We start from the raw sequence: 27,365 nt of genomic DNA, 5'->3' as shown, positions 1-27,365 counted from the left end.
TTTAATGGGTCAAATCTTTATTTAGATTGCTAACATGTCATTATTTCACCTTTATTTTTCAAGGTTACAACTAGTGTGTTAAAAAACAACAACTAGCTGGTAAGTCAATGCAGGTCAGGAAAAAAAAGGCACAGCAATGACCACAAAGCTGTTTTCACATTGTACAATGAAATAACGAGGCAGTAATGTCAAGCGCCGGACTTTAACAATCCAGTGTTCTTTACCCATTGTCACTCAAGATTATTTTTTTTTTTAACCAAATCACCAGCAGGGAAATATGCAAATAAGAATAAACTGTTGTTACAAATAAGCAACATTTAGTACAAAATAGTATAAACAAAAAGTTAACACGGATTACAGTTTGACATTCGTTTACACTACATGAATCACTGAACAGAGGTGTGATCTCATCATGTATTCAAAATATTTTCTCTTACAAAGACAATTGAATGATAATGATGCTATTTTCAATGATTGTTTTGAAGAGCAGCAAAATGATCCTCTTCTCACATTTATTTTGTATTATCTCTGTGTGTCGTACCATTACCCGATTCAATTGAACGTGTGTAACAGTGAGCCTGATGACATGGATACTACATTTACAGCAAGAACGGGTTTAGTTCTGTATGCAATGTGAACAGCGACGCAGTATAAAGTGCATGTGGAGCAGCGTCAAGTCAGAACAGAAGGGACAGCTGTAGTTTTGTGTTCACCGCAGGAGAACTGGGAAGCAGTCAGCGTCTAAAAGGGCTCCTTTTGCTCCCTGCTGTGCTCTTCTGTCCAAATGGGTTAGAACGTCCCAGCTATTTTTCTGCTCAGTAACTAAGTGCACTCTGGTTGGTAGTTTATGAGACCCTTTCTTGCCAAGGCTGCTGGGGTTGTCGTCAAAATATTTAACTATGACTGTATTGTCTAAAAGCAGTATACATTGGGAAAAGAAAATCCACATTATTGGTTTACACCTCACAACAGATCAAATTGGTCACCAAGTAGTATTAGTGGGTCGTTAGAATCATTGCCAACGATACATAGGTTCCCCTGGTTCTCCTCACGTCAGCTCCTTCCAACCTTCCTTCTTGCCAGCCCAGAGACGGGCTGGACGGCTGTGGACCCTACGAGGAAGCAGAGGTCTCCATAGTGGACAAGATGCGCACCACCTCAGCTCTCTGTGTGGGTGAGATGTGCTGGGTCATGTGCACGATGGAATCCATTGCCACCTCTGGGTTAGCTTGAACAAAGCTGGAAGCATAAGACCAAACACAAAAATAAAAAAACATGGTAAATAAATCAAGTGCATGTGAAAAAAAAACAACAAAACCACTTGATTGGTATCTATGGAAACAAAGCAAATCTCAAAAGGGGTGAACCTGCGAATCTGCTTGAGGATGTGATCACGACGAATGTACTTGATGTTCTCGTCGATGACGGACCTGGCTCCGTCGTCTTCGGCCAGTTGCCTCTCAAGCCAAGCCACCACCTCTTCGTTGTTGTCCCACAGATAGGCCTGTGTGATGTCATTGTCATGTTTAACCAGTGTGGCCATTATGACAAGTCTGACAAAATTGGACTGGTTGAGTGTGCACAAATCAATACGAAAACAAACAAAAGAAGTGGACCAGCTCAAAGTAGACGCATGACGTCTCGTTGATTTGGGCCTGATAGCAATATTAGTATTCATGAGTACCGGCATCTCTGATCCCAAACAAAGCCGGGCTGGAGGGGCTTAAAGACTTGAGGGTGGAGGGGTTTAATAGGCCCTTGCCTTTATATGAATAGCCCCGCTTGAGGTCCGCAAGAACATTTAATGCCCTTATTAATCATTTTTAATCTGTTTGCTTTTAATTAAGAGACAGCGTGTTGCTCTCCTATCAGCACGTGCCAGGGCTGTGATTAATTGTGGCTTAAGACACTGAGTTCTGATGGGGTTAGTGTTCTTGCAGACAAGAAGGCCACTTTGCAGGAAACATGGCTCCTGACAGATTCTGCCTGCCGGTCCTCTGAGGCGAAGATTGGGCCTGAAGTAACTGTGGTTCTTTTGTATCTTTATTTAAATCACTATTTTTGTGGACAACGCATTTCTATGTAGTACAAATGATTAGATTTCAAATAAAACGGGAGATCATATTTTGAAACACAAACATATCATAGTAAAATTGTGAATGGCTGTGTTACCTTGACAGCACCTTCCGCCTCAACGAACCAGCGGCGCAGCATTGCCTGGATTTGTCCGTCTGTCAGCTCGCTGTTGGCTGCTTGGATCTTTCTCTTTACCGTCTCTTCCAGGAGGAGGCGCCGCAGGCGCCAGTAGAAGAACTGCCGGGATGTTTGCCACTCCAGGATATCCTTCCAGAGGAAAAAAGGACAAACATCTTGTTAATTAAATCATGTTGACATTAAATGTCACGAACCATGTTGTTAAAATTAATGTGATATTTGATGCAACATAAAAACAAGGACGGCCCAACTAACATTAAAACCTTTTTAACTCAGATTTGATTGTGACAAAACTGTGTTGACTTTTCACAGAGCAGTCTTTCAAGACTTTGAAGCAAAACACCTACCGTGATGACGCCCTTCTCCTGCATGCGGCCTGGCGTGTCGTGTAGGTCTGCAAACTGGACAGCTACCTGGTGGTAGATTGGCAACAAAAACTCTTCCCGCTCTTTAAGTTTTGTCTCCAGCTCTTTACGGTCAGGAGGGCTCAACTCTGGGGTTCCTTTTGGGGAGAAGGAGAAGTTTTAACACAAAGTCCAAATAAATGCACTAAACACTGCTGTAGCTAAATATGTCATCAAAATGGCTGACTTGAGTCACTGAGATAAAACTTGGCAAGACTCGCTATTGAAACTTAAACTCAAGACCTGTACCACTCAGAAATAAGTTTGCTCTACTTCTATTACTAAGCAGCTAAGTTTACACATTGTGTGTGTGTAACCAAAACTGCTGACAAAATTATCACTGTGAAGACTGTCCTTGGCTTTAGGAGAGACAAAAAATATTGAGAATTAGAAGACAAATCACAATGTAAGTAGATGGAACGAATACCGAATGTTTTAATTGCTGGACGTAAAATGCAGCAGTGACTTAAGCCGCACTAACAGCGTTTTATTTAGCTTGGAGCTGCTGACTGATTTCTGTCAATTCCAATCTGTTCCTCTCAAACCCTCCTCAATAACGCGGCACCACTTTTCCCAAAGCGGCAAACGCACGCAACATTGGATCACAGTTCCTGCGAGCTGTGAGTTAAATCGATAGGTTGCGCCAGGGAGGCAGGAGAGCTGACAATTGATCCAAGGCAGCTGTGATTGACGTGTCTCTCAGGGGAGCACAGCAAAGATGATACCATCCACAGATAAAGAAGGGTGAAGGTACACAGCCCCCCCCTCCCAGTCCCCTGCTCCTTACTGACAGGGAATGGGAGGGAGAAGGACTACAAATTAAGTAGACTGCGGCCACTAAAGAACATTGATTGGAAGTGAAGATGACGACTGACCCAGACTTTCAGCCAAGCTCATGTAGATGGGATCTACTCGTCTCATGGTCTTGACCAGGTCCTTCCTCCTAAACTTGATCTCAACTGTCCCCTCAGGCTCGAGCACTCCACCTCTGAGCACACCAATGGCTTCAGTGGACCAAGTGTTAAGGCAGACATGAATCTTTCCTCAATTGCAATTGTCTTACCGGCTGTCTTTGTCGGCGTACATCTCCATGTGACGAGGGTTGATGGTGGGATCTATGACCACCCAGGAACCTCCTCGCAGCTCGGCCTGGGGTGGGATGTAAACCAGGACGGGCTGCTTGTACTCCCGTAGCCCATCCACAATATAGGCGCCAAACTTCAACACCTGGTCATACATGTCTGGGTAGAAAAGAAGGAAGCAAAGCCATATTAGAGAATTGTAAATCATCAATTGTAAATCAGCATCCACACAAGCTCTGCCCCCACACCTTTCATTCCTCCAGAAAAGCCCCTCCAGTTGGCAAATACAAAGAGAGGCAGCCCCTCTCTGTTCAGGTCCTTAATCGCTTGGGCTGTTTTGAAGGCCGAATCAGGGAACCACACCTGTCCCGCCTGCTGGATGATCTAGAGAGACATATGGGAAGATCACAATCACTCCATCTCGAGACAATGAAACACTTGGCTCATACTTGAGTATGCGCAGCGAGTGACCTGCCTCACCTTGGCCTCTGAGTCCAAATTAGCTGGATCAGCTGGGATTGACAGCTCCACTGACCTAGTTTCCACAGCAACCACTCCGGTAGGTATTCCTCCCAGTCTGCGGGAATAGAGTATGGAGCACTGGCAGTGAGGAAATTTAACTACAACACGAGAAATCCATTCTCAACTATGTTATGTGTTTATTTGGGGCTTACCGAGCTCTGCCAACTACCACACTCTGAGCCCATGGCTGCATTATCTCCATGAAGGAGCCATGGTCAAAGAAGCCGCTCTGCCAAGAGCCTTTTGGATCTTCATACACATTAATTGAAGTGAGTGTTATTCAGAGATTAAAAGAAACATAGACAGTCACTTGTAAGAAATGTAAGCAGGAATTCATTTCAGAAGCTCCTTCTTAATAGAGTGGCGGGAAACATAAAACAAGCGGGAAACGTGATGGATGATTGGCTACAAAAGGCTTGCCAAGCTCTTTTTTTGCTTGCTAAACCTGAGAAACACGCCATACACTATGAGGTTACTGTTCAATTAAGACTTGCCGCTCATCCCGACCACCAACGTGGACCACTTTCTGCGCCATCCTTCGACATCTCTGTGCTCTCGAGCTATAATTACACCGTTACAGGAGCTGCACAGTCCAAGCTTGCAGTGGGGAAACACAGCCACATCCATTTTGGTGCTATCTTGATCTTGTCTCTTGGAGCATGATAGCAGACTTAACTGTTTCTCTTTTAGTGGCTTCCCGGAGGCTCTCTTGAAATGAGTAATTGCAACTTCTAACTCATGGCACATTTGCTGGACATGATAAATCTTTATATTTACTTGAGGTAACAAAAAAGAAATCATCATGACCTGTGTCCAAGGCATTTACTTATTAGCCCACCTAAACACAATGTAGTACTGCAAACTTGGACTTCAAGCTAGAAAGTATTCAAATGTATTCATGAGATGCTTGATCAATCCATTTGAAATAATGTCCAACAATATTGTCTGAACAGCATCGCAAGACGTAGTCACAAAAAATTCAGTTGACAAAATACAACCGAAATATCAACAGGCACTTACTCTGGCTCGGACGACCAGCTAACATCCAACGAGGGTCATACGGTGTTTTTGTTGGCACAAATGCAACAGTTCTATCTATGGGGTCCTTGGCACTCAAAATTGGGACTGGACTAAATTTGCACTGGGGGAAAAAAAAAAAAAAGACTATTACTCATGAATGTTTTTTAATGTATCACACCATAAAAATGAACTTAAGTCAGCAATATTTAGATCCTACCTTGGGCATGTAAGAGAGCCACTGCAGGAGAGTGAAGACTCCCTCAAAGTCATCACAAACAGTGCTGTGGGTCACACCATTGTTGTGCATGATTTGGATTCCACCGAGCTGGTTATTGGATGTATAAACCTCTCTGCCCAGCACCTGGCATCAGACGGACGGACACACAACACAAACATGAGCGTGATTGAGCACACGATACTTCTTCGGATTTGCCTTTTAAAACTACAATGTAGGGTTTTCAGGGGAAGCAACCGAGCTCACCCTAAGTTATAATGAAGGATTCGGATGGGAGCTGGGTATTATTATAATCACACAGGGGAGCTTTAGATAACATACAGCAATGTGTTCTCAGTCAGTCATTCAAACATTATATAATATATACTATTGTTATTTTTGTACAACAGGAGTGTTACATTGCCTGTTTGAGTTTTACGTGTATATTGTATGCCCATGGCGACACACTTAAAAAAATAGCAATCATTTCCTATAGACAGTACTATCAATAGAACCAACCACACTACTTTTACCGGCAAAGTGACCCTGAACCAACCTAAAGCTGTAAAGTCTTCACCTCAGCGCAGCCTATTTTCATAAGCAGGCAGGAACAGGTGGCAGGGCCCTGACATGGCTCAGTAAAAATCAGAGGCGGTCACTCCCTAGCCTCGGCTTTCACCTTTTCTGCCATCATTTACTTTCTTTATTACCATTAATGGTTATGTATCTGGCTACAAATCTAGGGCGCTCTCCTAAAGCTGTCAGGAAAGCCTGCGGCCCCAAGAAACATCGCAGTCACCTTGACACACACAAAGCCTCTGAGCCTCCGGCCATCGCGGCTTCATTAAGATTCTGCTGCGCAGAGACAGCAAGGGGCTGTAGGAGCGAGAAAGGAGGGAGATCGCCAGGAGAGAGAAAAGAGAGGCCAAGTCGATGGAACAGCTCATTGGGGTATTTGTGCTAGTAGTTACTATCCAAAGCCCGTGAAAATATGGAAGCTTTCTAGAGGCTAATTAAATGATGATCTTGAGGTGGCAGCCTCCTGCTCTCAATTAAGTTTCAGTTAATAGCCAGGAAGTCACATGAAGAATTGGGGGGGGGGGGGAATCTTGTTCACAATCTTACAAAAACTACAATCTACTTAAATTGAGAGCATTTGGCTATTAGCCTGAAATGTGGACACTTCAATAACAACTTGTCTCCTCATAAACAGCTTAACAGTGGGCTGGTCTAAAAACAACAGAGGCTTCGGCAAATAGGTGCGCCATCAGCCTGCCATTTGCATGATTTCTCATGCTGCTGCCTGTCAATTAATTTGAAATGGAGACATCTTATTACACTGACAAGGTAGATTGAACGGGGGCGAAAATAGGAAAAAACAGGAGGTGTAGTAAAGCGTGCAGGCTCAAACAACCAGCACTCGCACCAATCAACAACAAGCAGAAAACCTGTCTCAGCAAAACATTCATTTTAATGGAAAACAAATAATGCGGATGTCCTGCATTGCAGCCTCCAGCAAAGCAAATAGAACTTCATGGTTTGCCTTCAATTATTTAACAATGACGGTAGGGGGTCCCGGTTTGCGAGGGTATCCTTGTGGAACATAACAAATTATAAGGAGAGGGGGGGGGGGTTGGAGGAAATAAAAAAATCTGACACTGCCACATCCACTGTAGCTTTCAGTAAAATTCTTTACAGCTCAGTAATGTATATCATAGTACTGTAATTTATATTTTTAAACAATTAAAGTTCTCTGCTATGCTCTCAAAATAATGGAATAAAAAAAATGAACACATTTTTAGGACAATGCTTTTGTTGTACCTTGTTGAGTGCTCCAGCCCCAGTAAGAATAATGTGCGAGTTGTCCACCTGAATGGTTCTCTGACCAAGTCTCACAAGATAGGCTCCGATTCCAATGGCTCGGCACGTTACCTTTTAAGCGAGACAATCAACGTTAAGGCTTCTTGACACCAAGTTGACAGTTAAAAGCAGTGTGTGTTTTTCACACACGTGCTCTTACCAGGTTCATAGTGATGATCTCCTCATAAGCCGCAGAGGATTCTCCAGCAATCATGCCAGACCCTTTCAGGTTCTCCACACCCAAGCCATCGTCTTTTCCAATGATGTCAGTGATCTTATACCTATATGACAGTAAATCATGTGGATCGGTCTTTTCAGGAATGACCAGCCAACAATCTCCCTTTCTACTTTTATCTTAATCACTATGCATATTTGAGTGATCTATATGTACCTGGATTCACCCTCATCCTCCACATGTTCACAATGTACAGAGTTCAGGGCTGAGACCTTCTTATAATCCTGAGGCGTCAGGTAGAGATACTTGAAACCCTGCAGCGGCCATACGGTGACAGCTCTGTCACTGATCTTGACTTCAACATGCAGATGATATTTTGATCTTGAAATTTGAAGTAGGACACCAACGGACCTTGTATGGGTCAGCTGGATCTTCCCAGGCCACGTGGAACATGTGTCGGATTTCCTCAGCCAGGCCAATGCGGGCGCCGCTGTTGGCCGCAATGTAGATACGAGGGATGCCGCTTTCTCGGGCCATCTCGGAGGCGCGCAGAAACAGCACATCCTCCTGCGGTCCGAATGAGCCGATCTTGTGTGTGATGTCATTACTGATGACTATGATCTCGCGCCCTGCTGGATATTCTGGTGTATGGAGGGTCATTCGCCATGCCACCATACCGATCTAGACGAAAAATAAAATGGATCCATACGGAATTAAATAGGTTTACAAAACATTTTGGTTACATTTAAACAAAAAAAATATGCCAAGATTTACCTATGGGGTACTGCAAATTCATTTCTTAACACATAACAAACCTCATTGCCACCTGGCAGCCGGTTCATCTGCACCAGTTGACCTTGGGCGTCCAACACCAGCTCGGTGAAGGTGAGCAACTCCGATGGAAGAGGGCAATTGGGTACGAAAGCATGTGCCTGGCTTGAGTGCCACAACTTTTTCAGAGCCTGGATAAAGAGTTCCGTCAGATGTACTGATTGCATCAAAAGCAACTATTAACATTGACTTCAACGCAAGGAATTGTGCTCTGAACCAGTTTATGAATCAAAATATTGTACCTGTCTAAACATTTCTGGAAAGTCATAGACATAGGTAGTGCCCAGTGACTGTGCCTGAAAGCGCTTTGACTGCAGCAGGTCCTTGGTGACATATGGCGTGTTGATGAGCATGCCGTGCAAAGGGCCCTGCTTTTCTCCATATGCCTGGAACATGATCTGCACAATAGAAATGAGGGAATATAATAACAAATACATCAGTCTTTCTTTACAATCTTGGCATTTAGGTGACTGATTGAATGATGATGATGACTGGATGTCAGTGAGCACTTCTTATCCCCACAGCAGCCACTTGATGTGATGGAACGATATAGTGTGCTCACATTCAAATTACAATCCCAAGCAGACACCTTAAGAAAAGTTTTATCTTCTAGAGCATGTGACAACCATTCCACTGTGATTTAAATTAAAAGATGGCAGTGCATGTAGTCAGCACATCCGTCTCACATTCAGAAGTTAAGGGTTCAAACATCAGCTGGGGTCTTTCACTGTAGATGGGCATGATGATAAAATGGTGCAATAATGGCTGGAAGCATCAAGTATAACTTACCTGACCACCTGATGGAGACGCATACGGGCATCTCCAAAAATTAGAATATCATTAAGAAATGTAATATTTTGGTCACTCATTTCATAACCTATATATTATAAAATGAAATTTCACTAAGAGTGACATTAGTCAAGCCTTCATTTGCTGCAAGTTATTAATATTAAACTTCATCATAATTTTTGAGATAGCATCACTGAATCCAAATATTTCACAGCTAGAAATGTTCTGCTGTTTGAGAAAACCACAAACAAAGAGGCCATGAAATTGCAACCTGAAAGTAGATGAGAGCTCCCTAATGGAACAGAAGCACAAAGCGGATGACATGGAAAATGTATGAGTGCCCCACCTGGCGGTCTTTGGGCCCCACCTGTCCCGTTCGGGAGTCGGTGACCTCTTTGTAGAGGCTGATGTCCAGATAGTAGCCGGATTCATTTGTGAGAAACAAGCGAATGGGGATTTGCTTTCCTGTCGGAGTCAGGCGGATGTTGATTTTCAGCTCAGCTTGCAAGACACGCAGTTTCCAAAGCCGGCTGCCGTAACGCATGACCATGGACCGAACAGACTCCTCGATCTGTTCACGGAGGCATATTAGGTAAGGTTGATGGTAAGCAAAGCACAATGGGGAAGATTACGCTGTAGTTCATTTTACAATGGTCTGACATATTGTACCTTTGAAGGGTCCATGATGACTGTGGGCACAAAATTGAGGAAGATGTGATTACAGTCCGTACGCACAGTTGTGTTGTTAAAAGCGACCTCAAGCTCATCCATGGCCTCAAGTAGCAAACGCTCAGCCTCATTGTGAAGGTACTCAAAAGAGGCCTCCTGGTAAAGGGAGAGAAAAGAATCAGCAAGGAGTACAGCTGATCAAGAATAAGGACTCAGTTCCATTTCTTACTTTTGTGACTAAATCAGAATGTCGGATAATGGCTCGCACAAAGAATCGGTAGTCCGTAACTTCCGCTCCCACTTCCACACGTGCTGCACCCAAATAGAGGTGCATCTTGTGGTTGGCACAAGGAATGGCCGTTAGGGCAAAGTTGCGCATTCGGTTGAGCTCCAGCTGGAAGGCTAAAGCCGGCTCCAAGTGCCGGTAGATCCTATCTTCCACAAACTGTTGAGGAAAAAGGCAGCATGTCATCATAAACAACAAAGCAACACACGCGTGCTTGAAAAAGTATGACCTTTTTTTTTCCACAAGGCAAGCACAAGGAAAAACTGCTATTAACCGAGATTATATCAATGGCAGTTTCAAGAACACCATCTCCCAATAAAAGTAAAAAGATGCCCAAGAGCTACACACAGTATTAAGTAAATGAAATCGTGGGCAATCTCATTCTCAGAGAGCCGCTAATGGGTGTCATTTCTCTTAAATGAGGGACATAATTAAAGAGTTCATTACTTTAATGAGTTTTGCCGGTGTCGTTGTAGTCAAACTATCAGGGCTAAGAGAGAGAAGGAGCCATCAAAATGTCTACAATGGAGGAAATCCAATGAAGCCGGGGGTGAAAAGTTGTTTCAACAATCAATCTAAAAAAATAGTCAACGTAAAGCGTTGGTGCTAAACCGGTTCTCTGATCCCTAATTCCAAAGTGTCCTTAAGCACCCCTTGTAGCAACTTTAGCTTTACCATTACCATGTTTTAAAACAGAAAACTTTAACGGTTTAGAATCAAGACACGCCTTACCTTATCTCTGGCACGGAATGTGAAAAATTTGGGGAATTCTCTCTGCGTAGAAAATAGATGAAAAAGGAATAACTATACAACATACAACATCCAAAAATAAAAACAGTATTTACGTATGCGCAACCTATCAATGCAATCACAAGAAGCTTAAAGAAGTTATTTGTACCTCACTGAATTTATTCTGATGGTAAGTACATATAAGAATAGTCTGCGTAGTTAAAGTATACATTGCTTTTGCAAATGAATAAAACATGTTACTCTTTCAGAGACTCTTGATCCTCTAAATGCCCGCTTGCCCTGGTGAATGATATCAGATGAAGTGTTCCACAACAATGCCAGCCCGATTGGAGACGCTTTTCTCTCCTCATGCTACAGGATGAAAGCAGGCTCGCAATTGGACACAAACTGAAATCTCCACCAACACAATTTGACACTGATTACACATTCTGTCGAGAATATCGTAAATGGAGGAAAACATTTTTGAGGCGGAGTGCTAAACACACACTCAAAAAAAAGGAATTCCCTCTGTTTAACGAGGTGCACGTAATGGCACCCACACCACTGAGCATGATTAGTTCTCGGACGCATAAGGGCCCATGAAAAGGGGGGGGGGGGGGGGGGGGGTGAAGCAAACCCCATTGTCAAGAGGATCAAAAGGCAGGATACTTCCCGCAATGCCCTCCTTATTGGCATCATCACAATACTATTGGCATTTGGACCAAAAGTGCTGCACATGTGAATGGTAGCATTCAGCTCGACATTTTTTAAATCATTAAATATAAAAGTTGTGTTTGCCTTTAAAAAGTTAAGCCGACATTGCACTGTTGTTATTATTATTATTATAGGTTGCACTAGTGTAGAAATGTACGGAATCAGAGAGAGGAATCAGCAACAATAAAACACAATTATTTTGCATTGATTGAAATCGTTCACGTTTGCTCGTTGTGGCTACTACGGTGTGCAGTATACCGGCCATGCATGTTTTTCTATGCAACCCGCTTTTTGTCTTATTTCTTGCTGCCCTCCATCCCCCTTTGCCTCTACTTACATGAAACCTTTGGTCCACCTCATAGTTGATTTGCTTCCTGAAATCCTGTCATCATAAATGTCGCGAAAGCAAGGCATGCAAAGGAGATACAAGGAGAGACAAGGCTGAATTTACAATGCAAATTATCTGAAGAACACCACACAAAATATGCTGTGCACAAATACCATTAGGGAATATTAGTTACTTGGTCAATTATAGCAGCCATAACAATTAAAAAGGATGACATGCGAGGTAGATTGTGAAGCAAACAAACACAGAAAATGAGAAAATACGGGAATACAGAACAAGTCTTACCTTCTGAGCCACAAGGAAAGTCAAGCGACGGATTCCGTGTTCGAACAGCAGAGATTTCTTAAATTGATTGGGAGGAAATAATAGAATGAGTTAGACCAGTACAAAACTTGTTCAAATCAACAGCAGCCTTGTTGGTGATCGTTCCACTTCCAACCTTTGACAGAGTGAACTCCCGAAACATGGCTGCCAGGCCATCATCTTCCATATCACTGTCGGTTTTTATAGCCACATTCAGTATATGGATGGGTTCATCTTGGGTGCTCTGGACCACCACCACCAAAAAAAAAAAAAAATGCACATCAGCATTTTCAGTTGCACCGCACGTAGTTGTTAAAGCCGCCTACAAGAACAATAAGCTTTTGCCACCTTGTTGTCCTCTTCACCGTACAGGACGGGATTGCCTCCCTCGGGAAAGGTCGGGCTTGGGGGAGGAGAGTCAGTGAAGCAACTCAACACATCTGCTATGTTCCTTAAAAACAGGCAAGCGTGCTTTAATCATCCAACACATTCACATTTCCCTTTGAAATGATTTAAATTGTTCACACTAACTTGGTGAACTCCTGGAACGAGCGAAAAGAGACCATGGCGCCCATTCTTTGACAGGGGGGCGTAAAGGATGTGTCCAGCAAAACATCGCTCACGCTAGCCATATGCACCATCCCATAGTGGTTCAGGTTTGCTGAGAATGACGACCTGAGGTGAAAGCGATTCAAATGAGAATCTACTCCTTGATGAATGATATGAAGACATTTTCCATCCACCTATTGAGAATCCCAAGTGTAAGATTTTTGAACACACTTTTTTGATGCTATGAAGATTGTTACACTGAATGGAGCTCAAACAACAACTAGGAAGTAAGAACATTTGAATCAGCTGTTCACACTATCAAAGATATTTCACAGAATGTTAGTCAAATTGGACATACGTATAAAATTTCCCATGTCCCCATAAAGCAGGGGTCCCCAAACTTTTTCCTGTGAGGGCCACATAACCTTTCCCTTCTCTGATGGCGGGCCGGTGTCAGTTTGTAACAGAAAAAGTGTGACGATCGTAGGCGAGCTTAAAAAAGTTATTGTTTTCCAGAAAGCCACACATAACCAAATAACGGTTATTTAATAACCCTTTCCAGGTTCTTTACACAAAAAAAGTCAGGAAACTAATAACACTATTAATGAAATAAATAATAACTAAATAACCCTCTCCGAGTTCTTCACAGAAAAATCGGGAAATAAATAATAACTAAATAACTCTCTCTGGGTTCTTCATAGAAAAAAAACCATGGAACATTAACTTTCTGTTGTGCCATGCACAATCTTAACAGATAAAAGTTCAGCTCAGTTGTCAGAGCAGAACCTCTCTGACACATATGAGCAGTCTCTTAAAGTTCTTGTGTTCCTTCCTTATAATCCTTTTGTAGGTTCCAGTAGGCTTGTAGACACCGCTGTCTTTTTTGTTAAAGTTTGATAGTGCGTCATAGTCTGGAGTAAAATTTGTTGTGGCAATTCTTAGGCGAGATCCGAGGTGTTGGTCCGTTTACCTCGATCTGTTACGGGTAGATGTTGCCGTTCATGTGGCTGAACGTCACGTCGCGTACGTCGAGCCAAATTGGCCACTCTTTTTTAACATTCGGCACTCACTTCTTTTTTTCGGGCCACTCATTTTAATGGAAGGATTCCAGGGGAAGGTTTGTGGGTGGCTTTAGCGCAAAACTGCATCTGAAAGCTCAGCGCGCGAATTACAAGAATGCTGTCGTCACAGCCCACGCTCTAAATTTGGGACTGATACAAATAGAGCGCGAGTGCGCCATGTCCGTACACGCACTTGTGAGTGTGCACCGAGCTTTCTGACACGGCTTCCGGTAGTAAATGCGCAAACGAGCGCTTCCCCATCTACTGGGGAAACGCAGTCATTGCAGGCAAAATGACAAAAAAAAAAAGTTTAATACAATTTTTTCAGGGTTGGCGGGCCGGATTGAACGGTCCCGTGGGCCGTATCCGGCCCGCGGGCCGTAGTTTGGTGACCCCTGCCATAAAGTATATAAGTGGAGGAAACGCACCGAGCATTGATAACCCATAGAGTGATGACAATGTGAAATTTGGAACCACTTATTAAATAAGAGTCAGCATTGTTTTGACACATCAAAACCCCAGAAGGCCAAATTAAGTCAAGAAATTTTGAAAAAGAACATGATCAGGTGATCTTTGACCTCAGCTGCATTGACTAAAATGAGAAAAGTCATAATGCTTGAGGGCTAATTTTGCAGAGTTGGGAGTAGGGCTGTAGCATGGCCAAAGAGACCAAATTTCATTTTGTCATGTCACTCTGCTCAGATTCAAAACATTCTCACACAACAATGAAATACAAATAAACCAGTAGGACCCCATAAATAAGCTGTATTGTTAAGGTTACACCAACTGAGACTACTTTTGCATCAAACCTGTCTGGAGGGTCCAAATATGACACAGTTTTGCCTTTTGAAATGTCCAGGACTGAAGGAGCAGACATTTTCCTAGCAGGACAGTTACATTATTGACTTTGTTAGTCGAAACCTCACAAGGACTCACAAGCAGACATTAAAAAGAGGCTATGAGCTGAGGGCCATGCTGTTGCAAATAAAATGAATCAAGCCTGCACTTAGTACTTCTCCAGTTATTCCACCAGTACCATGTTTATTTGAAATTTAAAGAGCACCAAACTGCTTCATTAACAACTAGATTACTTTTAATGTAAATTTGTGCTCTGGCCAAGCGTCTAAACCAGTCTAAGCATGTAGTCTACGCAATAAAAAGAATGTTTACAATACCTGTTTAGAGTGGGGATGTTCCCTCTGCAATCAAACAACATTGATTACTATTGGGTTAGTGGCAGGCATCAGGACAGGAAGTCAGTCAAGTTGCAGCAGTGTGTTCATCTCGGCAACGCTTTACTATGCACTAGTCAATATCGCAACGAATGCAACCGGGAGTCAAAAGGTTGAGCACACATTTTACTTCTTGACTGCTCCCTGTACAACATGCATCATGAGACGTTTAGGCTGCCTTTTGTTAAGCTCTGTTCTCAACTAAGGCAGAAGGGCACTTCATGCTGTTTTTTAGCAACAAGCAAAACAGGACGGTTATTTCACAATCATGACACAAACATGTAATACACATTAACATGCAGGATACACATTTCCTCGCAACGGCAGTAAGTAAGCCATCGTTTCATTCAAGAGTGCAGGTGTCCCTAAAATTGTGGCTGTCATGCGCATGTTGACAGCTTTCTTCAGTTCACTTTTGGACTTGAAGCAAGCATACGAGTCATGCGCAGCAGGAGCAAACTCTCAAACAACCGCAACACAATCACGCACTGGGATCACAAACGCAACAGAAACGCCATGATTCAGAGCTACAAGCATGTTCACAAGAACAATCCTCAAATGTGTCCATTTATCTATGGCAACAGTGCCCCCTAGGATGACGAGCTAACACGAGGTACTGCAGGCGGGAGAGCTTTGATTGCCTGCACACACGTTTTTAACCAATCAGTCAGGTCTTGCATTCTACTTAGCAAATAAAGGAGCATTTACACAATGGGCCACAGCTGGGTCAAGCAACCCACCACGGAAATATGAACATAATAGAAAGACGCATCCTGCAGAGGAGAGCAGGAGGCAAAGTGAGTCATAAAACTGTTAGCCTTTGGGCATGACTGATACCTGTTTGGATGCGAGCTTGGGAGCATGAACTGGAACTCAACGATACACGTGTTGTCCTTCAACTGGCGATGCTGCACGCTGTTGAGCTCATAAGCAATGTACGCTCGGCGCACATACACCTGCGGTGGGTCGGAGACGAAGGTGCATTATTATACATTTGTGAGCATTCAAAATAAATGAGGGCAAAGAGAAATAAGGATCTAACCTCAAGGGCAGCCATTCGGACAACCTGATTACTGTGGTAGAAAAAGTTGGGCAAAACATCGAAGATGGATGTTTCGGAAAGGATCAGTTTCTGGAAGATCAATGTATGGTCAGAAACACTTGCAAAGTCGATCACATGTACAGGTTGCTCTTGCCTACCTGGAGGTTCTCAATACAGAATTGGTGGCCGTACATGTCAATGGCAGAGAGGAAGATGGACTCCACCTGGTTGTGACGGAGCTCATAAGAGGGGAGGTGAGATGCTATCAACACCTGCAGAGAATGATATTATTAAGGATTTCATACCTCATTGAATTTTATTATCTTCAGACATTGTCTTTTATATGTTCATACAGCGCGCAACATAAATGAGTACACCCCGACTGATTTGTTAGAAGACATTAGCCTTTCTTTCAGGATATATATTTTTATGGCACACAATACTACAAAGTACACACATACAGTTTTGAACTGAACAACCAACCTGCCGTGCACGAAGTGCCACCTTTGCGTTTGTTGTCTTGCTGAGTTGGGTGAATTCCGTCAACATGGCCATCAGTTCTTCTGTCAGTGTCGGATCACGGCCACACAACTGGTCCTGAGGAGAGGATACACAGTATTACTGCTTCCAGAGAATAAAAACACATTACCAAGTGTCTGCATGCAGTGCAATTATGATAACAAGCTATTTTAATAAATACATCAGAGCTTGGGGGGGGGGGTAAAAAAGATTCTACTTACAATCAACATTGTAACCAGCAGGTTCTTTTTGGTGACTTGGGCATGGGAGAAGATGTAGTTGAGCACATTTGCCATGTCACCTTTGTTTTCTTCACGCAGGGCAAACACACACTTGTCATAGTGTCCTATCAAACAAGCAAGCACACACTTGTCATTGTATCCTATCAAACAAGCAAACATATTGGGACCACACAACACTGAAACTCAAGCCACGCTGTTATTCATTGAGAATGAGTGACACCCAACGGAGCGAAGTAGCATTACATCAGCCCATGGTGTGTTACTACAATTTCTCACCATTCTGAAACTGAATCTCTACTTTCAGGTATTGTCGGAGCAAGTCGATCACCACTGCCTTCATGTAACCTCGGATTCCACTCCGATATCTGTGATAAAAATCAACATCATCGACAGGTATGGACAGATGGGGCGAATTGTAATATGTAGCTAACTAATATCTTATAGTAGTCAAACTTTTTTAATACAAGACGTCAGTCTGTTTGATGCATTGTAGACAAGTTGCAGGCAAGTGTTGGAAAGTAGAGACTAAGGCGCTCACTTTTGCACCAGCTGAACAATGCTTTGCGTGTTCATAAAGAAGACTTCTCTTTCAGACTTCTTGTTAAGAGTTGCAGCATGACTGTCCAGGATGTTTGCAATCTGTGAAGTAGGGAAACATTCAATAATAGCATGTAGCCCAACCAGCACCTATTTTAGAAATCTATTGACCTAATTTTTCGTCATGAGTTGATGAGTCCCAGTTAAATAAATGTAGTGCTTTTCTGCCACCTTGTGACATTTATAGGTACATACATTATAAAGCTTTGTTTTTACTACTGCATAACAAAGAACATACATGCACATGATTGGCAAAATGGTAAATATTTTTGTGATTTATCATGACAATTCTGCATTGGTTCAGCATTGTGTGTGTGTTGGCATGTGTGGTGTGGACCACCTGCTGACTGGGGAACTGGCAGAGCACTGAGGTGATGTTGCTGGCATACTGCGCCATCTCCTTCTTGATGGCTTTCTCCACAGCAGGGGGGATGCGACCTGAAACGCTGGTCATAATGTCTTGAAGCTCCAGCAGCGGCAACGAGGGGTCACGCATGGTTTTCATCAGCCTTTCGACCCACTCTTTTAACTGGTAATAAAAAAGTTAGCGTGCTCAAGAGACTGCCTGCTTTTCTTTTTTCTTTTATGTTTGTTTTGAGATTTCACCTTGGCGCTAAAGAATGGCTCAGGGAGGCAGTAGCCATTCATGACGTGAACAAGGTGATCCAGTGTGTTGTGGAAAATTCTATGCAGCTTCTCCCCTCGCAGAGCAACGGCCTGGGTCGAGGGCAAAGTACCTGTATGCAGGTCGGCCTGCAGATACAAACAAATATTTAGAAACATGCAACTCAGTGCTCCCACTAATTCAACGTAATGGTGAGTTTTATTTTTGTCATTTGTACTTGTTTTTATGTCAGTCGTATCATTTTATTTCATCGTATTTATATATCTATTATAAATGTATTATTTATTTATTTATATAAATGTATTATTTATTTATTTATATAAATGCCGGTCGGCGAAAATATTTCTGACATGTAACCGGTCCGTGACGCAAAAAAAGTTGGGGACCACTGATATAGATGAACTGAAAGTGAATAAAAGCACTGCAAAGTAGAAAAAGGTGCATTTAAACAGGAATACTATCAATGAGGCGAGCAGAAATTGCTACTTGACATCACCTGTTGGACCCGGGTGGGGTCATCGAGCTGAAGTTTGGCGATGACGCAACCAGGATCCAGCGATGCTCCGGCCCTCTTCACATAGTGAATACAACCGGACTCAACAGCTGTGAGGGTCATGACCATCTTCATCACCTGCAATTGCAATCAAGGCAATCGACTCAACCGACACGCATAATGCGTAAAGTCTGGAATGCAAAAAAGGTGACGTACCTCTATTTCAGCATAACACTGGCCAGCAAAAACATGACCACCGTCCTCAACTGTGTACTGGATGAGTTTTCCTGCCGAAGGAGATCGCAACAGCGATGGGTCGTTCTCCTTTTCGAAAACACAGGTCTTGTTGCCTATGGTGATGCGATACCTTTGGAGAAGATAACCAGTTGAGATCATCAGCAAATTAAGCTTATCTCGGTAGTACTAAATAGCAAATAGATTTTTTCTCACCTGTCTACCTCTTCCTTCATGTAGGTAGTGTAGCTGCTGCCATCATAGGACAGCAACAAACCTCCATCGCTTAGCCGATGGACATCCACTTCGACGGTGGACTGGTTCATGATTAGCACGTACGAATTGGGAGACTGGCGAGTCACAGTCAGGATGTACTTGACACATTCATAGATCAACTCCACATCCACCGTGTTGAGAAGTGTGTGTGCTGGCAGCACCTGACCCCTGGAGGCACAATGTACGGAACCTATGAGTAGTTCTCTTCAGCATTGCACACGGAACATCTTCCGTAGTGCTCAAGACAGTATCCGAACGTATCAAGGACATGCTTACCTCTCCAGAGAATGCAAGAAAATGGACACGCTGTTCCTCAGATTAACATCTGCCACATGAAGTGCTCCACTCACAAGTCCCAGCATCGTGTCAGGACGCTCAGCCTGAATGGAACAAATCATTTTTGGAACGTCACAGTACATTATTTGGTTGTTCAGAATTTTGGGGCCACTAATCATCATTTGGGGACTAGCGTTGATAGCAACTGCCCACCTGCATTTTCTCAGAGATCAGCCTATCCAGCCAGCCCGTGTCGATGGTGTTGCGCTGAAAGGTTTCTGTTTCCAGCAGCTTTATGAGGTATTCCACAGTAGTCCTAAAGTCTCCTCGGATAGACAGCTCTTTCAAAGCTACCACCATGTTACTAAGAAATCACACATTTCCCTAAATGTTAACATCAAAGCAAGCAGATAATAAAGGATTTCATAAATCCGGTAACAATGTAAAACACACTCACGAGATGGCTTCTTCACGATTCTCTCCCCAAGAAAAACAGTGTCCAAATTGGGAGTCTGCAAACTCATGCAGTCCACCAGCAGCTGCAACACTGAAGTAGCCCCACACATTCTTATTGCTGCGAAAGTTCAGCTCTTGTACTGTTCCGGAGCTTGGCTTGAAACCCTGGAAAGCGACAAAATCTGATCAAACAAACATCCAGAACTATGAGGAGCACCAAGCATACCTCATCTGGATTTTCACTGGTGATACGAGCTGCAATGACATGTCCTCGTGGGGAGGCGACTGTCGACAGACTCTCAAAGTCGATGGGAGAGTCACCCCAGGGCTGCGTCCCATAAAGCATCCTGATGTCTTTGATTCGGTGAAGAGGGATGCCCATTGCAATCTATAAAAAGAGCCCAAAGTTATCTGGATTCACAGATGGGTATTCATTTATCAATACTGTTAGGGTTTGCTGAATATCTTCATCGTATGATTATGTTGAAATATAACCTGTAATAATTTAACTAGTTTGTCCTGTCTAGACAAAATTAGTTTACCAAAGTGCTAAGATCTTTTCAACTTATTGACTAGCTACAGAGGAAGCAATCAAAGTTGCTTTGTTTACAGAACGTCGTAAAAGGTCCCCTGCTATGCTTTGATCAGCAGGGGTGCGTCTCCACCCTATCCACCCCTAACCCTAACCCACACCCCTACTTTCAACCCCCACTTTCAACCCCACTCTGTTTCTCTCAATAAATAAGCACCTGACGAGGCCTGAGTCAGACTTCATTCGACCATCGCTGTAAGCACAGCGACGAGTGAACTCTCCGCCTGCAGGTGTCTAAAATGACTTGCTTGACTCCTGTGTGGTTCTCGCAAAATAAGTTAGAGTGAGCACCACCCTAACATTTTGGTGCCGAAACCCGGGACCCTCATACCCGCCATCTGGCTGACGGAGGAGGACGTGCTACATTGTCGACAACCCAGCGTCCTTTAGGGGGACCTGGAAAAGAAAGTCCTGGGAAGAGAATTTCTTCGCTGGGCCAGCATCTTAGGTCTGCCTTCGTCTGCCAAGGGTGGATTGACGGGTTCCCGCAATGCAATGGACCAGGGGTCAGGTAAGTTAAAAAATTGTGTGGTTGTGAAACGCGTAAAGGGTGCACAGGAGACAGCTTGGGTTCAAGTCCCAGTGGAAGGAACGGGCTAAGAAAAAGAACAGAGCTTCTTTTTCGTAATTGAAGGAGGGCGTAGATTCTTTTTTTGTCCGTTCTTCCAAGCTGTGTTAGAGGGTTTTACACCCATACGGGAGACAGCTTGGGTTCAAGTCCCAGAGGAAGAAACAGGCTAAGAAAAGCAGAGCTTCTTTTTCGTTCATCGAAGAAGTGCGTAGAGTCTTCTTTGTCTGTTTTTCCAAGCTGAGGGATCTGGCTTGGGTTAGAGTCCCAGTGGAAGGAACGTGCTAAGAAACACGGAGCTTCTTTTTTGTTAGTCAAAGAAGAGTGTAGATTTTTCTTTGTACGTTTTTCCGGCCAAAGAACAGCTTGGGTTCAAGTCCCAGTGGAAGGAACGGGCTAAGAAAAAAACAGAGCTTCTTTTTCTTAATTGAAGGAGGGCGTAGATTCTTTTTTTTGTCCGTTCTTCCAAGCTGTGTTGGAGGGTTTTAGACCCATGTTGGATAGGCCTAAAAATAAAAAGCGTTGGTGTTTGTGTGTTGAGAGTGCGACTGGTAGGATAAATTGACTGCAGAGAGAATTTGGTGAGAGGTCAATTTAAACCTGCATTGAGGATCCTCAAAGAAAAAAAATAAATAAATAAAAAAAAAAAAAGAAAAAAAAATTGTATAAACCAAAAATACCACCCTAACAAATACGTTTATTATTGTGCTTGTAGTTCCAGTGGCACCAATTGAACGGAGGCGTTTTAAAATGACTGATGCTAATGATCTCCATCGTGCAAACAAAACTGGGGATAGGAATATTCTAGAACTATGACTTTAATCTCTCAATCAACTGAAATACACCATCTTGCAAAAAGATACTGAGCACACAGTATACTCGTACAGGCATGTCACTCTCAATAGTGACGTCCCATCAGCTTAAAAGTAGCAGTTTCCTCCACAACGCTGCCCTTCAGCTTGACTGCCGCTGACCTAAATACAAGCACAATTGTGAACACAGCGGGTGCACGCCATGTGACCAATTGCCGCTTCAACCACTACATCGGCAACACTGATAGCTCACTTGGGCAGTTAGTTGCCATGGAGACAAGGCCCTCGTCTAACAGACTATTGGATGCAATCAAGCACAAATACAGTCTGCTATCCAAAAGTCAGACATAATAGGCGTGGTATACAGCTTGTCTTCCCCCCCCCCCACCTACCAGCCCAACTGTATTCGGAACTCACTTGCAGCTGGGCAGCGGGTAGGTTGACATCAGCCACCATCTCAGTGCAGGGGTGTTCAACCTGCAGACGAGGGTTGAGCTCCAGGAAGTAGAAGCTGCCATCTTGGCTGTAGAGGTATTCCACTGTGCCCGCACTCACATAGCCCACCATCTTTGCCAACTTGACAGCACACTGGATACAGAACACATTAAATGTGATGACATCATCCATTTTCCACAGCTAGGAGAAAGTACTGCAATCTCAAAATGTATATTTACCCTTTCCATATCCTCAAAGACATCCGATGTGGCAATGGTAGCAGGCGCCTCCTCTATAATTTTCTGATGTCGCCGCTGAACTGAACAATCTCTGCCAAACAAGGAAATGGCATTGCCGTATTGGTCTGCCAAGATCTGAACCTCCAAGTGGCGGGCATGTTTAGCGAGCTGCATGATGAACACAGGGGAACCTGGAACTTCTGCCTGGACCTGGAAGCAAAAAAAAAACCCTTTAATATAATAAATTGCAACAATTAAATCATGAATTTAATCTTGGTGGTTCATTTCGACATACTTGTCTGTATAGGTTTGGGAAATCATCCGCGCAATTGACTTTACGGATGCCTTTACCTCCCCCTCCTTCTGAGGCCTTCACCATAACAGGGTAGCCGATCTTTTCAGCAGCCTGTTGGTGGAAACAGACAACTTTGTCACATATGTGCAGTTTTTCACAGCCCACTGCAGTATGTGACATTGGAGGCTCTGAATGCTCACTTTGACAATGCACTTACTTCCAAGCCGTTGTCTACATCCTGGATGCAACCAAGTTCATACAAGTCACGAGGAACGCTGATATTTGGTTTCTTTGGATTGCCTTCGGACCATTCCACTGTCAGGCCTGGGAGAAAGAAACACCAAAAATGTCTCAGTGCATTTTTAAAAAAAATTAAAGTGTATGGATCGGTCTTCTCCATTATATCTGAGTCTGAGGAGATGCAGACATAAAAAGGATCTTCACAAGTGACATCCTGGCAGCAATCCTACCTGCTCCACTCCATGGCAAAGTGGGGATGCCAGCTGTCTGAGCCACAATGGAAGAAGCAATCTTATCTCCTAGTGCCCACATTGCCTGACTGGGCGGGCCTGAGGAGGGAGCGGGCAGTCTGCATTATTTCAAGCCCCAAAGCTTAAACATTATGTCAGGAAAAACTTCTCTTACCCATAAAAGCAATGCCGTTCTTATGGAGCAGCTCTGGCAGTTTGGGGTTCTCTGAGGCATGACCCCATCCAGCCCACACAGCCTGAAAGAAAACGTCTAGAAATTAACCACCTTAGGCATTACAGTGCAAAAGAAAGGTGTGTTAATTCCGTGGGGGTACCTGCACAGGTATTCGTTTTGCTATGTCCAAAATGAGCTCCACATTGGCATAGTTGTTGTTATTAGTCCCCCCTGGCACAGGCACGTAATGATCTGCTATTTTTATGTACTCTGATGGGAAAAAACAAACCACAGAAATATTCAATTTTACCATGTTTCGCGTATGCGTTACGAGCTGAAGTTCAACGAAGCTTCACTTTGAATGGAGTCAAACATTCATGCTTTGTGTACTTAAAAAAAAAAGAAGATTTTATCTGCCCTTCAATTTTAACAAAGTCTGATGAACTGTTGTCATTTTTGCACTGATAGACTCAAAGAACAAAATCTTGGCCCAATAAAGTTTGTTGTTCTCTCCAGATCAAATTTAGGAGGATATTGAATTTGGAGCGCCCGATGTTTTGCTGTGCTATCTGACAACATATTAACTTTCGATTAAATGATATGCTTCAGGATAGTCTTGCCAATCCTCACCAGCGTTGGCCTTCAGGTCCTCCGGGGTCACCATCACCACAAATCGAATTGCCCGTTCGTTCCGAAACATCTCGTAAGCCCACCGACGGATCGAGCGCATGCACTTGACTGCGGCAATGCCATTATTGGCGATAAGCACCTGGGAAAGCACAAATATGATTGTTATAGTTCTGCATCATAGTCTGTGCTAATGACAGAGACTCGCATTTTGTTTTGCAGCTGGGACATTGAGCATGACAGCAAGACACTTACCTTCTCAATGACCTTGTTGCCACCAAAACGTGTGACAAACTCAGCAGGAGATGCCACAGTGAAGTCCCTCTGCAGGTCAATTCTTCGGCGGTCGCGATTTTGCTTCATCAAGTGCAGCCCAGACATGCTCGGCCAGTTAACAGAAGTAGAAATATTTAGAAACCTACTAGGTGCTTATTTTCAAAAAAAAAATCTTGAGCAGCTTTGTAATGGTTATCAACAATGTCAATAATCACATGGTTATGGACGCAGGAGCTTTGGATTCCAGAAGACTCAAGTCAAAGCTGTGGTTGCTTTGCAACATTGAACAATGTACACAGTGCTCAACATCCACTGCACCTTATAATTATAATACATACTTGTAATAGTTAGTTCATTTAGTTAGAAGATGACAACTTCTGTGACACATTCCACATTTGTGAAAAGAACTTCACAAAATGGAAATCTATTCAACATTGAAGGAAAAGAGTGAAAAAAGGTTGGATTTCATCATATATTAGAAAAAGCTAGACTTGGCAAGCTTTTTTGACTCAAACTCCACCCAACTGGGGGTTTGTACAGAGGGGAGGGACGTTACACTCAACTGCAGGGTGTGGCGGTGCCTGAGCCCGTTTGGCTGGCTGGTTTTTGTGGCCTGATGTGATTGCGTGAATAACCTCCACTCTCGACGTTATCAGAAAAAAACGACACTTCTGTTTCCTTCAATTAAAATCCATCTCAAGAGCGCAATATTATAAACATTATAAATATTGTAATATTGGAAGAGGGCAAAAAAGTAATCCTTTTGAATCTTTTTCAAATTGATGCCAGAAAACAAAACAGATTATTCCAACCCAGATGTAAAATCTTATTTTGAAAGTCAAACCACTAAATAACCCATAACACCAAAACTACTATCTGAAGCTACAAGGTTGCATCAGCAAACTGAAGAGCACCACAGATGGGGCATTCAGGAATATGTATTGCTCAATCTAAATTCCAGCACTTTCCAGCCAAACCGCGCAAACCAGGGGGACATAAGAGGCACTCTTTTCAGCAGAGAGTAGCCAATGAAAGCACATTTTTCACTCATGCTACAAAATGGGCAAACCATAGGCGTGAAACTCCGGGTGAAGTCTCCCTAAGTGTGACACAAGTGTTACATTGGAAGGTAAGGTAGAGGTTTGGTGCTCTTACTAGAGCGCAGAATGAATTTGTCAGTCTCAATAGATTTTTAATGAGCACTTTAAAAATACGTTTGATCTAACAATTTTTGCAAAAGACAATACTGTACCGCAGCAAAAAAAAAAAGTTTGAAATAACAGTACTGTACCGCAAAAAGGAAATGGAATCAAAAAAGTAAAAAAAAAAAAAAACACACACACTTTATCATCAGGTCTGGTTTCTAACCTTAAATTGTTGTGCAGGGAGCCATCAATGTGTTCAAAGCTCATGTCATTGGTGCTATCCGAGCTCCCGGATGAGGGTGACAAAGAACGACCCTCCTTCTCCTCCAGCTGCACATCCGGCTTCCCTTGGATTTCATCTTCTGAATTCTCCTCGGACACCGATCCCACGATGAAGTGGGGGTGGACCGCCGCCATAGCTGGGTGCTTCTTGGCAGGATTTTCCTGCTTTGCCATGGCTGGGTGACACACACAGGCTGCAACCACTGGACAAGGAAGAAAAATGACCACACAAGTTATCAATGGCGGCCAAGAATCTGAACATCAGTACACAGTCAGTTGGCGGGTGATGCTGTTTGACTTGATTAACAAGATAGCAGAATGATCACGCAATAGCTATTGCAACACCATAATTCAGACATGGACAGTCTGAACACAAACTTGTAGACAATTAACTTCTTCAGACATTGTGTAAACTTGGATAGTTTGATCTTTGGAGAGATTATACATGTTGGATATTTCATAGAAGCATGCACACATTTAATACTAATATTGCATATACATACAGCAGACCACAAAGACAAAAGCAGTCACAAAGTAGCTAGTCTCTTGATCATAAATCCATCAAGGGTAATGCGAAACAAGATGCCTATGATCATCAATCACGAGGACACGTTCGTCACCCCAGCATCTTAGACAAATGGACCATCGTGATGACACTAAATACCCACCTGCAACACAAAGCTGCAGGAAGGACCAGAAAAACAACCAGAGTACTGCGATCAAACACAGTTTAGAATTAACACGACTGAGTAGAACGATACAGAATTCCCCTATAAAGAGGGAGCTTCTTAGACAAGTTGTCATGCAATTGTCAACTGTCAAGTAGTAGCTAATGATAGCTAACGATGCCGTTTTAGCATGAACACCAAAGCAAAGTCAGCAAAAATGCTTGCTAGCGAGCCAACTATAAAGCTCATCGATGCAGTAGCCGGTGTCTTGTCCTCGCTATCTGCGGGACGGTGATGGATCGTCCGTTTAAGCGGCTCGCTAAAGACGTTTTCAGCGTCTACTCACCGGTGGAGATAAACCGGCACGCAATCCTGAACAGTTGAGCGAAGACTTCAATGAATTAATCGATTGGAGAAGACATATCTGCTTCCGTGGTGAATTCACATCATGGTGAGGTCACAGTTCCCGGCGGAGAACATCAGAGTGTGGGGCGATGTGACGCTACTCAACGGGGTTACTTTTGTGCATTCCCCTCTGACCCCAACTTCCGACATAGAAACACGCGAGATAGAAATGACCCCGCCCCGAAAACGCCTCTTGCGTGTGTGGAAATAATAATAACGTAACAATTATCGGTTTTTGATGCAAATTTTAATCTAAAGATTGTCTACACCGCTAACACCACAAAATACAATTTGTAAAATGATTGCAAAAGACGTGTTTGACCAAAGAGATGGTCACAATATAACCAGCAAAATACTTCATTGGCTTTCAAAAAACGATTCATCTAAAAAACTACACTTTTTAAAAAAGAAAATAATCTTATTTCCTTTGAGATTCATTTTATGCAGACCGTTCTAATAAAAAAGTGCAGTTATTGATTGAGACGACCTCATTCTGAGAACCAATGAAATGTGAGGGGCGTTTCTGTGGGCGGGGTTAGGAAGATTTCTAAGCCTGATGAAGGGGTGGCCTTCTCCGCGCGTGTGCAGCATTGTACCGTAACAGAACCATGGAAAT

The 27,365-nt window shown here is 43.2% G+C and overlaps 1 protein-coding gene across 13 annotated transcripts; it reads right to left on the bottom strand.

The window, feature by feature from the left end:
- Positions 1 to 26,907, bottom strand: acaca (acetyl-CoA carboxylase alpha). Of its 13 annotated transcripts, none has more exons than XM_061298949.1 (56): positions 26,691 to 26,907; positions 25,619 to 25,879; positions 24,229 to 24,362; positions 23,977 to 24,115; positions 23,507 to 23,616; positions 23,347 to 23,428; positions 23,172 to 23,270; positions 22,919 to 23,025; positions 22,702 to 22,812; positions 22,407 to 22,616; positions 22,150 to 22,320; positions 19,987 to 20,148; positions 19,762 to 19,925; positions 19,518 to 19,668; positions 19,305 to 19,408; positions 18,969 to 19,196; positions 18,735 to 18,885; positions 18,522 to 18,656; positions 18,007 to 18,153; positions 17,741 to 17,929; positions 17,342 to 17,442; positions 17,080 to 17,168; positions 16,783 to 16,907; positions 16,526 to 16,639; positions 16,201 to 16,314; positions 16,043 to 16,132; positions 15,838 to 15,956; positions 14,944 to 14,967; positions 14,578 to 14,649; positions 12,690 to 12,833; positions 12,507 to 12,609; positions 12,295 to 12,402; positions 12,141 to 12,197; positions 11,847 to 11,891; positions 11,057 to 11,167; positions 10,799 to 10,840; positions 10,010 to 10,225; positions 9,781 to 9,936; positions 9,479 to 9,682; positions 8,565 to 8,720; positions 8,307 to 8,453; positions 7,903 to 8,172; positions 7,708 to 7,805; positions 7,477 to 7,597; positions 7,278 to 7,388; positions 5,460 to 5,603; positions 5,243 to 5,363; positions 4,375 to 4,471; positions 4,181 to 4,277; positions 3,949 to 4,084; positions 3,682 to 3,859; positions 3,494 to 3,606; positions 2,562 to 2,716; positions 2,173 to 2,343; positions 1,368 to 1,504; positions 1 to 1,239 (listed from the first exon to the last, which is right to left on the bottom strand). In XM_061298949.1, the coding sequence occupies exons 2-56, from the start codon at positions 25,848 to 25,850 to the stop codon at positions 1,113 to 1,115; spliced, it is 7,239 nt and encodes a 2,412-aa protein (XP_061154933.1). In that variant the 5' UTR covers positions 25,851 to 25,879; positions 26,691 to 26,907; the 3' UTR covers positions 1 to 1,112. The 13 variants fall into 13 exon arrangements, with proteins under 13 accessions (XP_061154933.1, XP_061154932.1, XP_061154936.1 ...); XM_061298948.1 differs by having other exon boundaries at positions 9,458 to 9,682; positions 26,691 to 26,906; XM_061298952.1 differs by lacking the exon at positions 11,057 to 11,167 and having other exon boundaries at positions 9,458 to 9,682; positions 26,691 to 26,906.
- Positions 26,908 to 27,365: the final 458 nt, after the last annotated feature.

Source organism: Syngnathus typhle, linkage group LG15 (assembly GCF_033458585.1).
Source record: "Syngnathus typhle isolate RoL2023-S1 ecotype Sweden linkage group LG15, RoL_Styp_1.0, whole genome shotgun sequence".
NCBI lineage: Eukaryota > Metazoa > Chordata > Actinopteri > Syngnathiformes > Syngnathidae > Syngnathus > Syngnathus typhle.
This window is presented reverse-complemented; position numbering and strand designations above follow the sequence as displayed.